Source organism: Elaeis guineensis, chromosome 5 (assembly GCF_000442705.2).
Source record: "Elaeis guineensis isolate ETL-2024a chromosome 5, EG11, whole genome shotgun sequence".
Taxonomy (NCBI): Eukaryota; Viridiplantae; Streptophyta; class Magnoliopsida; order Arecales; family Arecaceae; genus Elaeis; species Elaeis guineensis.
The window spans coordinates 32,069,509-32,083,131 of NC_025997.2; the positions used below are offsets into that span (position 1 = coordinate 32,069,509).

The 13,623-nt window shown below is 35.4% G+C and overlaps 1 protein-coding gene across 1 annotated transcript; it reads left to right on the top strand.

Annotated features, from left to right (window-relative positions):
• The first annotated feature begins 202 nt into the window (after positions 1-202).
• Positions 203-12,173, top strand: LOC105045297 (chitinase CLP-like). Its single transcript, XM_029264921.2, has 5 exons — positions 203-394; positions 972-1,006; positions 10,138-10,336; positions 10,795-11,359; positions 12,055-12,173. The coding sequence occupies exons 1-5, from the start codon at positions 203-205 to the stop codon at positions 12,171-12,173; spliced, it is 1,110 nt and encodes a 369-aa protein (XP_029120754.2).
• Positions 12,174-13,623: the final 1,450 nt, after the last annotated feature.

Sequence of the window (13,623 nt, forward strand, 5' to 3'; positions counted from 1 at the left end):
CATGGGGTTTCAAACTCACAAATAATTCTAAAAACTCATAGAAAATGTGCCATCTTGTTCCACCTCATATAAATTTATCAGAAGTCAATGCTAGATTCCACATAACTCTTTCCCTCATATATGAGCAAACCTACACCCTAAAATCCATCCCTTACATGCACTTCTCTCCTCCTCCACTTCCATCAATCTTAACCAACTAAAGATGTCCCCAACTCAAAGAGCTTGCCTCCTCATGTTTCTCACACTTTCCTTCTCCATTGCACCACATTTCACATTAGGAGCCTCTCTTCCCATCCAAGCCCTTGTAGCCCCCATTAACAAAGATGGCCTCACCTCCCTCTACACTCTTTCCCTCAACAACCACAACCCATTTGTTTTGGACCTCACAGGACCCCTACTTGAAGAATAATATCCTATAAGTCAATCACATGTATGATGCGATTAGATGTTTTCGATAATTTATCTTTCAAACTCATATAATTGATATTATTATTATTTAATAAAATAGGTATCTCGATTCATTATACGCTACATCATATTATTATTTTTAAGATTATAACAAACCTCGTAGGTCTAACAATAGTTTTAGAGTCGTGATGAGATCATGCCAATGACATCTAAATTCTTGATATCCATGATCTAATATATTTTTAGCCATTGGTTCACTGAGTCAGAGAGAAATGATACCGGTAAGACTGGCATATCCTATGTACGCTCAGTAATGAGGGTGGTTGATCTCACGATCACTTATGTGATGATACTAATACAAGGATATGGATGCTCATTAGAGAATGAGTTCACTAAACAAACCTGTGAGAAACATCTGATGGAGTCTTATTTATATGTCAGTTGATTGTTCTCTAGTGGGAGTTGTGTAAGTGATCCTTTGACCTATGATCACCATGGTACTTTGTGTATATGAATCCATATTTTGGTTCACTTTCTAACTTAGTTTTTTGATTCTTATATAGGGTGTTTTGAATGTGGTGAAGTATGCATGGAGATTGTAAGTGATCGATAAGGGATGAGTCACTCCTAATAAGGAGAGCGAACATCCTATGTGATCTCATAGGTCGATGATTCTGAAAGTCTTTGGCCAAAGCAGGATGATAATTAGAAAAGAGTTTCTAATATATCATCAACTGAATCATCACCATTTGATCGAAATACATATAGATAAATAATTAGATTTGATATAATTTCATACCCACAGTTCATCTGGAATGTTGTTTGACTGAAGGATTGAATTACACAGTAACTTACCACTGAAAGACTTTTTGATAATTTTTTATCAAAATTTTAAAGCTTTCAAATAGTCATGACACATTACTAGACATCAATTTTGACTTATAAACTTATTAGAATTAAAAAAATTTAATTCAAAAATTAATTAAAAAGAGTCCTAATTGATTGGGACTCTTGAGCTGACATAATCTGATCGGATCGAGGTTAGGTCAAGAGTTTGTATCTACTGCTGGTTAGATTTAGAATCCAATGGGTCACACACTTTGAAATTTGATTTGATTTAATTTAATTAGAATTTAATATAAATCTTAGAGATTAATTTGATATGCTTGCACATTATGTTAATCTAAGTTCCTAATTAGGTTCAGTTCAAAGTGTTCGAGCTAAACTAGACCTATTGCCTTTGACCTAATTGGATTGGATCTATTTTAATTAGACTCTTATCCAACTTGAAAGTGTTTCAAGTGTGGAAGGAGACCTCCACACCCACTAAGTTTCACATCCAAAAATAAATGCAGCCCATCTTTATTTACGTTGAGAAGTGGAAGAGTCCTTCTTCATGAAGACTCTTATCCATCTCCTCATTTTTCCTCCAATTTCTTAATTATCACATGCAAATTTTAACTTGGAATTTATGGGGTACAGAAGAGGAGGAGTCCTTCTATGTGAAGGCTCTTCTACACCAATTAAAGCCACAGAGAATTTATTCTTCGCATGAAGACTTGGAGCACCAAGAGTTGGCACCCCTTGGTGCTTCTTCACATCCCTTCTTAGCCTATATATATGGGGCATCCCATATGGATAAGGTGCTGATTTTTGCTAAAAAATCAAAGTATTTTGGTGCGTGATAAGGGAGAAAAAATTTTAAAAAAAATCTAAGAAAAAGATAAAGAAAAATTGAGAGGAAAAAGTTATAAGAAGGGTGGTGAGAAAAATAGCAAGTGTTACTAGTTTGTCTTAGGATTTAATTTTTTCATGTATTGGAGAATAAAATCAAATTTTAGGTTGAGAGATTTTTGGAAAAAATTCTCTTGGCATGATCTTGGTAGCAAAATCAAAGATAACTGGGCATTAGTGTGATCGTTCTTTGAGCTTGAAGTCGGCAGTATTCTTGTAAAGAAAAGGCTGCGGCAGTGCACCAGTTAGGAAGGACCTTAGCTAACTCCCATGTGGATCACCGTTGGAGGGCTTATACTTTGGAGTCTCGTAGAGATTACCTACTTACTCATTGGAGAAAGTATAAATTTTTATCTCTTTGCATGCTTGATTTTGTTTTGTTTGATATCTATAAGGTGATTCTTGGATTTAAATTTTGATTCGATAGTTTTAAATGTTAAAGCTCTCGATATGCATATTTAAAAATTTTTAAAATTTAATTTTTACTACATGATCGAAATTCAATAGTGGTATCAGAGGCACCCTTATTAGATTCGATCAAACAGGTATAAAAGTTATAATATAGAATTGTTCTAGTTCATATTTTGCCAAAAAAGTTGTATCAATTTCTAGCATCATTCTTAAAATCAAAAATTATTTTTGAATTTATTTAAATCATGGATTTAAATTTTAGTTATTAAAATTTTAAATTTATGATAATATGAAATTTATAGTTTCATGGTTGCTTGATGCTTAAATCAATTTTTGATTAAGGGTGTTATGCATGCCTAATTTGATTAAGATTTGTTTTCAATTTGGCTAAACTTGTTATATGTTAAGTTATTTTGTGCACCCTTATATGATTATCATAATCATTTTTGGCATGTCAATATGATTGATATTATAACTTTTAAAGCATGTTAAATTACATATTTTGTTTATGTAGTAGTAGTTAAGATGTGCCGAGATCAGTTCAAAGATCCTCTATAAAATTATATTAAGTTATAATGTTAGGATTCATTTACAAATCAAATATCAAATTTATTTAATCAATTGGTGTCTAGATGAGTAAGAAAGGTGGTTTTCTAATTAGGTCCGTATGCTGGTCTGACCAATTTTGTTGGTGTCTAAGAAAAGCTACGGAGAGTCTCCCACCTACTGACCTAGCCAATTTGGTCTTATTGAGTTTTGGGCTTAGATTGATTAGTGATGTAGAACTACAAGGGCCTTCCTTCATACTTGGTCAATAGAGTATGTTAAGATCTTAGTAAGCTTGTTGTACTATCCACAAGACTTACTATAGAAATTGATATAATGTTGAGTAAGTACATATTGATGCTTATGACTTATTTGAATAATGTTATCTTGTTGTGCTATCCATAAGGGTAATGTTGTTTAAGTATGACCATATGGGATTGAAGGGTTAACTTAACTAGAATACTATAGTTAGTTGTGCTATCATAAGACTATAAGTGACTAGAGATAAGAGAGAAAAATATTGAGAATTGTATGAAATATAATTGATAAAGAGTTACCTACTCTTGAACTCATGAATGCATGTTGTACTATCCACAAGGTATTTGTGAGAAATAGAGATCTCAACCCCACTTAGAAACATAAGGATGTTTCTTGTTTTTCATACTCGAGGGCTATGAAATTCGTTAAAATAGTGGGAGACACAATTAGATAAAAATCTTAATTTAGTTGTGCATGTTATCATGAGTTGTCTGCTTATATTATATTCTTGTTGTTGTAGATTAACTGTATATATGGCATCCTCACTGTTGCTACGAGATATACTAGATGCTAACAAATTGATCGGACTAAACTATATGGATTAGTTGAGAAATTTGAGAATTATTCTCACTTAAGAGAAAGTCTCCAATATATTGGATTCACTTGCACCCGATATGATTGAGGAAGATGCATCTGAGAAGGAAAGGGTCACATACAAGATGTGGAAGGATGATAGTGTGACTTTCAAATGTATCATGCTTGCCTCGATGAATAATGAGCTTCAGAGACAGTATGAGGACGTGGATGTTCCTTCTATACTCCTTAATCTTAAGAAATTATATGAAGAATAAAGTCGAACTGCTAGATATGAGATATCTAAGAAATTATTCTATGTCTGGATGACTGAAGGCACGTCTGTGCAAACTCATATCCTCAAGATGATTGATTTGATCACTCGTTTGGGACAGTTGATTTTCGCCATGGATGGTGAACTTAGCCAAGATTTGATTCTGCAGTCACTTTTCGATTCTTTCTCTCAGTTTATCATCAATTACTATATAAACAAACTAAATATCAGTCTGTCTGAGCTGTTGAATATGTTGAAAATAGCAGAGAGCCATTTCAAGGGTAAAAAAGCTTCAATTCTTCTTATTGATAAGATCAATAAGAAGAAAGGCAAGAAGAGTTTCAAGAAAAAGTTAAACCCTAAGGCTGGCATCTCTAAGAAGAAGATGAAGAAGATTTTTGCCAAAGGTACTTGCTATCATTGTGGCAAGGATGGACATTGAAAGAGAAATTATAAGGAATACCTTACAACTGTGAAACAAGCAAGTGTTGCTAAAGGTTTGTATATGATACAGATAAACTTATCATTAAGTATTTCAATTTTAGATTCTTGAATATTAGATACCGTCTGTGGCTCATATTTTTGCAAATTATTGCAGGATTTACAGAAAATAAAAAATCTGAATAAAGATGACTTCGAGCTGTTCGGCACTAGTGGAGAGTCCATTCAGACCGAAGCCATGGGAATCAAAATTTTGAAATTGCTTTCGAACAAAGTTTTGAAACTAAAGATCTATTATTATTTTCTTAAAGTTGTTAGAAGTATTATTTCTGTACCTTTATTATTAGAACAAAGCTTTGAAATAAAAGCTAAGAACAATGGTTATTCTATCTATCTTTTTAATGAATTTTATGAAAATACTTTTGTTGATAATGGTCTTCTATTCCTATCACTTAATGATAATGTACTTCATATTGATAATATGAAGAAAAAAAGAGAGAGGATGTGAATGTCATATACTTTTGGTACTGCCGACTTGGTCATATAAATGAGTCAAAAATTAACAAGTTATACAAAGATAAATTCTGTAAACCTTATAATTTTGAATCATATAGAACTTGTGAATATTATCTCATGGATAAAATGACCAAAACTCTATTTATTGGACATGAAGAAAGGGCAAGTGACATTTTGGATCTTGTACATACTGATATTTGTAGTCCAATATTGACTCAAGTTAGAGATGGATACTCTTACTTGATCATATTTACTAATGATTTATCTAGATTTGAATATATGTATTTAATGAAATATAAATTTGAAGCCTTTGACAAGTTTAAAAAGTATCAAAGAATGGTTGAGAAACAAACTGATAAAAGTATTAAAACTCTTCGATCTGATCGAGGAGAAAAATACTTGACTAGTGAGTTCTTCGATCATTTAAAATAAAATGGTATACTCTCTCAGTGGACACCTCCTTACACTCCATAATTAAATGATATTGCAAAAAGAAAGAATCGTATCTTATTAGATATGGTGCGGTCCATGATATATTTCATGGATCTTCCGATCTTCTTTTAGGGATATGCCCTGGAGGCCGTAGCGTACGTTTTGAACAAAATGCCTTCCAAGTCTGTCTCTAGCACTCCATATGAGATGTGAAAAGGAAAGAGGTTCAATCTTAAACATCTTAAGATTTGGGGTTGTCCTACTTATGTAAAAAATATTGATGGACATAAGCTTAGTGCTAGATCAGAAAAATATAGATTTATGGGTAATTTCAAGGAGAGTATCGGATACTACTACCTTCCTACTCAATAAAAAGTATTTGTTGGTAGGCATGCCATTTTCTTGGAGAAAGAGTTCATCCAAGAAGGGGGCATTGAGAGGTCTGTTAAACTTGAGAAAGTTCAAAACCTACAATCTATCTAGAATTCATAAGATGATTTTCAATTAGATGTGCCCATTGTTGAGGCACAGCCACTACACACACTTTCTCTCCGAAGGTCAAGTAGAGTGCGTAATGTATCACTCAGGTATGGATTTATTATTGAGAATGACAATACATCCCACATCATTGAGAATGATGATCCCACAACCTATTCGGAAGCTGTCATGAGTAGTGACTCTGACAAATGACTTAATATCATGAAATCTGAAATAGACTCCATGTATACCAATCAAGTTTGAACTTTAGTTGATGCACCTGATGAAGTGACCCCAATAGGCTGCAAATGGATCTTCAAGAAGAAGATTGGAGCAGATGATCAGGTAGAGACCTATAAGGCCAGGCTGGTGGCAAAAGATTTCAGACAAAAATAAGATATTGATTATGAAGAAATCTTTTTACCTGTAACCATGCTCAAGTCTATTCAGATTATACTTGCTATTGTTGCATACCATGACTATGAGATCTGGCAGATGGATGTCAAGACTGCTTTCCTCAATAAAAATCTTGAGGAAGAAGTCTGTATGACTTAGCTAGAGAAATTTATCTCTAGTGAGAGAACAAATCAGGTATGCAAGCTAAATAGATGCATTTATGGTTTAAAGCAAGCATCAAGGAGCTAGAACATCCATTTTGATGAGACAGTCAAATCATTTGGCTTTATCAAAAATATGAATGAATCTTGTATGTATAAGAAAACTAGTGAAAGTGCTTTTATCTTCTTGGTCTTGTACATCGACGACATACTCTCATTGGAAATGATATCCCTATATTGCAATCGGTCAAGACATAGCTATTACAAAAGTTTTTCATGAAAAATTTGGGTGATGTGTCCTATATACTTGGTATAAAGATCTATAGGAATAGATCAAAAAGGATACTTGGCTTGTCCTAGTTTAGGTACATAGACCTTGTATTGAAGAGGTTCAACATAGAGAAAAGTAAAAAAGGTTATTTGCCTATGGGTTATGGCATACAACTTTCTAAGAAGATGTCTCCTATGACACCTGAAGAGAGAAATAGAATGAGTTCTATTTCTTATGCTTCGACAGTAGGATCAATAATGTATGCTATGCTGTGTACCAAGCCTGATGTGGCTTATGCTTTAGGTATTGTTAGCAGATTTCAGGATAATCTCAGGAAGGATCATCGGAAAGCTGTGAAAAATATACTCAAGTATTTGAGAAGGACTAGAGATATTTTTCTCATATATGGTAGATCTGATTTAAAACTAAAAGATTATACTGATTCTAATTTTCAATCTAATTTGGATGATAGCAAATCCATATCTGGGTATGTGTTCACCCTGTATGGTGGAGCAATAAGTTGAAAGAATTTCAAACAACAAATTATTGCTGACTCAGTCACTGAGACTGAGTGCATTGCTGCTAGTGAGACTGCTAAGAAGGCCGTCTGGATGAAGAAATTCATCTCAAAATTGGGTGTAATTTTAGGAATTGAACAACTAGTACTCCTTTATTGTGACAATATTGGAGCAGTTGTTCAAGCCAAGAAATCAAGATCTCATTATAAATCCAAGCATATCCTAAGACGCTTCCATCTTGTTCGGAAGATAGTCGAAAGACGTGATGTGATCATGGAGCGAATTGATATCAAGAATAATATAGTAGATCTGTTCACTAAGGTCTTGTCGTTGCAGTAGTTTGATTGCCATCTTGATTGCATGGGCATCAAGTATAGAGGAGATTGGCTTTAGTGCAAGTGAGAGATTGAAAGAATAATGCCCCATAAGCCAATCGCATATGAGATGCGATCGGATGTTTTCTATAATTTATCTTTCAAACTCATATAGTTGACATTGTTATTTAATAAAATAGACATCTCGATTCATTATATGCTACATCTTATTATTATTTTTAAGATTATAATGAACTCTATAGGTCTGGGCAATGATTTTAGGATCGTGATGAGATCACACCAGTGACACCTAAATCCTTGATAGCCATGACCTAAAATATTTTCAGTCATTAGTTCATTGAGTCGGAGATTAATAATATCGGTAAGACTGGGATGTCCTATGTATGCTCAGTAATGAGGGTGGTTGATCTCACAACCACTTGTGTGGTGACACTGATACAAGGATATGGGTGCTCATTAGAGAATGAGTTCACTGAACAGACCTACGAAAAAATATCTGATGGAGTCTTATTTACATATCAGCTGATTGTTCTCTAGTGGGAGTTGTATAAGTGATTCTTTGACCTGAGATCATCATGGTACTTTATATACATGAATCCATATTTTGGTTCACTTCCTAACTTGATTCTTTGATCCTTATATAGGATGTTCTGGATGTGATGAAGTGTGCATAGAGATTGTGAGTAATCGATAAGGGATCAGTCGCTCCTAATAAGAAGAGCGAACATCCTGTGTGATCTCATAGGTTGATGATTCTGAAAGTCTTTGATCAAAACAGGATGATAATTAGAAATTTTTTTTTAATATATCATCAACTAAATTATCATCTTTTGATCGAGATACATATAGATAAGTAATTGAATTTGACATGATTTCATGCCCACAGTTCATGTGAGATATTATTTTATTGATGGATTGAATTACATGATAACTTACCACTGAAGAATATTTTGATAATTTTTTACTAAAATTTTAAATCTTCTGGATAGTCATGACACGTTGCTAGACATCAATTTTAACTTGTGGACTCATCGGAATTAAAAAAATTTTAATTCAAAAATTAATTATAAAGAGTCCTAGTTGATTGGGACTCTTGAGCTGACCTAATCTGATCGGATTAGGGTCAGGTCAAGAGTTTGTATCCACTGCTGGTTAGATTTGGAACTTAATGGATCACACACTTTGAGATTTGATCTTGATCTTATTTAATTAGGATTTAATATAAATCCTAGAGGTTAATTTGATATGCTAGTACATTATGTTAACCCAAGTTCCTAATTAAGTTCAGTTCTAAGTGTTTGAGCTAAACTAGATCTGTTGCCTTTGACTTAATTGGATTGGATCTATTTTAATGGGACTCTTATCCAACTTGAAAGTGTTTCAAGTGTGGAAGGAGACCTCCACGCCCACTAGGCTTTACACCCAAAAATAAATGCTGTCCATCCTTATTTATATTGAGAAGTGGAAGAGTTCTTCTTCATGAAGACTCTTATCCATCTCCTTGTTTTTCCTCCAATTTCTTAATTATCACATGCAAATTTTAAGATGAAATTTATGAGGCACAGAAGAGGAGGAGTCTTTCTGTGTGAAGGCTCTTCTATACCAATTAGGATTGGCGCCCCTTGGTGCTTCTTCACATCCTTTCTTAGCCTATATATATGGGGCATCCCATATAGATAAGGTGCTGGTTTTTGCTAAAAAAATCAAAATATTTTAGCATGTGATAAGGGAGAAAAAATCTGAAAAAATTTGAGAAAAAGACAAAGAAAAATTGACAAAAAAAAGTGGTAAGAAGGGTGGTGAGAAAAATAGCAATTGTTGCTAGTTTGTCCTAGGATTTGATTTTTCAATGTATTGGAGTATAAAATCAAATCCTAGGTTGTGAGACTTCTGGAGAGAATTCTCTTGGTATGATTTTAATGGCAAAATCAAAAGTAACTGGGCATTCGTGCGATTGTTCTTCGAGCTTGAAGTCGGTAGTGTTCTTGTGAAGAAAAGACTGCGGCAGTGCACCGGTTAGGAAGGATTTTGGCCAACTTTCATGTGGATCACCATTGGAGGGCTTCTACTTTGAAGTCTTATGGAGATCACTTATTTACCGTACTACTCATTAGAGAAAGTATAAATTTTTATCTCTTTACATGCTTAATTTTGTTTTGTTCGATATCTACAAGGTGATTCTAGAGTTTGAATTTTGATTCGATAGTTTTAAATATTAAAGCTCTCGATATGCATGCTTAAAAATTTTTAAAATTTAATTTTCACTGCGTAACTGAAATCCAACACTACTTTGGTCTCCTTGCCTCACTATCCCACCCACCATTCCATGTAGCACCACCACTTGCTCCATTGCCCGCTCATTCTGGTTTCCCCACTGCCCTCGCAGCCCTATTTTCAGCAAACATCCATGCACCTACACCGCCTTCCCCGTTAACCCGCTGATCGAAAAATGCACCACCACCAATGTAACCCTAGGAGACATCACCCTTGCCACCACCAATGGCAACAACCCTACTTCTTCAGTCACCGCCCGCCACCTGATCTCATCATGCACACCTAGAAGCCTCCTTGATTGCTGCCCAATGGTGCAACTAGCGTTGCTGACCTTGCTAGTTTCGAGCTCACTCTACCGTCCCAACTGTCCATGTCCCTCTCCGTTAAGCCCCAGGTGTGGCCTGTTTCGGGAACAAGCCCTTCCATCTCCTCCCCCAGATATTATTCGACATCACCAACATCCTCTCATAGGATAAAACTTCTATGGTCAGACCGACCATAGAAAAAATTATGATCGAGCCGTCATCTCCTGTGACATCTCTGAACCATGCTATGCGCGTGTGCATTAAAATATTAAAAAAATAAGAATGGATAAATCATAGGGATGTTTGAATAGTTTTGATAAGCATCACATAACCCTCTAGAGTTTATTCATTCATATTTTCTTAATATTTTAACACGTGCGTGTAAGTGCATACGGCATGCTTCAAAGATATGGCAGGCGATGACGGTCCGACCATAATTTTTTTCATGGTCGATCCGATCATAGAAACTTTATCCGCTCTACTACACATCATTGGTAAAGAATCCAATAAGCAATTGGAGGAACCCCGCATACTATATCTACCTCAAAGGCATTACTGTGAATGGAGTGGCAGTGCATTTCCTTACTCGGATGCTCGAGTTCGATTCAGTAGGCAATGGTGGTGTTAAGCTGAGCACTGCAGTCTCTTACACCACACTTCGGAGCCACATCTATCGGCCGTTCCTCCAAGCATTCGCCGACGCCACCAAGAGGATCCCACGAGCTCCTAAAGTGAAGCCGTTTGATCTCTGCCTGAAGAGCAGTGCACTACGGTCCACCAGAGTGGGGTACGCCGTGCTGGTAATAGATCTCGTGCTGGCCGGGGCAAAAAATTGGACCATTTTTGGAGCCAACGCTATGATACAAGTCGGTCGGGACACAACATGCTTGGCTTTTGTCGATGGCGGGCCGAAGGCCGAGCAGGCGGTGGTGATCGGTGGATTCCACTTGGAGAATAATTTTTTACTGTTTGATTTGGGGAGGCCAGGCTGGGGATCAGTTCTAGTTTGTTCTTCATCATCCATGGATGGTTTGTAGTTGGACTGCACTGAATAAAGGAACGAGAGTACTTAAAAAATATCATAGGATACTATGCATGATTAGATGCCATTCATCATAAAATAGACAGCTGTCCAAACTATCCAAATATCTCAGAAGATATATATTTCTTCTCTTTTAGTTTTTTTTTTTTAACACGTGCTTGTTAGCGTACTTAGCCATCTATTTTAAAATGAACAGCGTTCAACTATGCACAGCATCCTGCGATATTTTTTAAGTATCGTATATGAAGGTGGGGATATGGAGTCTAGCTAATTTTTAGTTGGTTGATAGACCCAAGGTCAGTGACTTGTCTCCCATATGAGCTTTGAAAGTTGCTCTTTCTTGGAGTAAGAACTGGGAACAACGTGGCAAGTTAATTATACGAGTTTCCTTTTTACAGGTACATAATTAACGATGTGCAATTAGCTGTACATGGTACTTAACGGATTGAGTTTGAATTTAGAGGTGGTGTTGCTTTTATAGTCTTATAGTTGGCACAATGTCAAATAAAATTGACCCAATTAGATCGGTACATTTGGAAGGAAATATTATCCCTACCTAAAGAATTTATCCTTTGCGCCTTCTCTCCCCACATGAACCATACAATGGGCAGTTTTGGAAAATGAGTGAATCGGTTGCACCGATTAATTACTTCAACAATTCCATCATTTCTGATTGCATCAGCTTTTCTGAGTTGCATGGTTAAAGTCGGCAAACCTGCCGATTTTACCATGCGGCGAGCACTCAATGTCGAGTTTAGTGTTCTTTTCGAATGTGCACCCATCACCGGCAGTCAAACTTGATAGTAAAAATCATATCCTGGGTGAAAATTAGAAGACGTGCTCTTACCATCGGCGGCATGGATAGGATCAATCGTGGTGCAATTTTTGCACCACAAAGTGTTGCACTATCATGGATAACTGCCCTACCATCTATCTTGAAGGTGGGAGGCACTCCTTCACCTCCGTCATGCATCATCTATCACACTAAAAAAATGCTTGGTCACATTCCTGAAATAAATGTAACTATCCTTCTCCACATTGGTACAGAGCTTTGTTTTTCTTAAAAAAAATAGTATACGACTTCGTGAGGATCCAAACTCCCAAGTTGCATGGGCTGCTCATCAACCCCGAAACTATCAAGCAAGAGATCTATCAATCGATCATTAATTAATTAATATATAGGAAAGTAGTTACATTAAAGTTAAATTAATTATGAAAATTATTAAAGTATTTATCACTCATGATTTGAAAAGAATAAAATTATGAGCTTAATCTCATGCCCCTCTACTCCGTCTGGATGCATGGGAAATTAATCTTAAAATTACATATTGTAATAAACCTCTTGTATCTAAAAATTACCGAGAAGGAAATTAATTAATCAATCATTTTTAATAAAAAACCATAATTAATTAATTAATTAGTCTTGAATCTTAAATATTATTAAAATCATCATTAATTAGATTTAATCAAGTGCCTCATAGCATTTGAAGTAAATCTTTAAACTAAACAATTGGGTATCTCCGGGACTCCAAATGGTGGTCTTCACATTGAGTTTTAGCTCTTGCTCAATTTCTCTTCCCACCATATTTTTCAAGATGGTAAAATATCAAAAAGCAAGATTTAATTGGTTGCGCTAGTTATTTCACTAATAATGAAGAAAAGCCATCCCATCTCTTCTCAGCTCTAGTAGTCTCATCCCTTCCATTTAAGATTGGGAAAAATGTCATCCCATCCCCATCCCGATCAGTCCAATCTCTTTCCCATATAATTAAAAGTTGATCTTTCCGACATAGATTATATCTATTATTATCAAATATATATTATTGGGATAATTCAACCGACCTCCGATTCCGACTCTAAATTGGTCTCACAGACAAAATACCGACTAACAATCAGTTGGCGGACCTACAGTCGGCTATCCTCAGCTATCGATCAACTTAGTCATGACAACTTGATTAATCTTAGACCAATGATCATCGACATATTGGAGTTACCGATCAATGCTAATTCGGATCTCCATGACTACTACCAACATACAGTCGGCTTATCTGAAATTGCTAGCGCAGGAAGCACGTAATGACCAGAATATGATCAGTGGCGGGTATAACCATCCACCCCACGATCACATGATGTCGAAATGTGCGGGATCCACGTATCTAATCATTACAGACAGTTACCAACTACTCATATATAAAAGAAGATAAATGAACAGTATTTAATAAGATAATTCTGGGCTGATACTCTACCACTT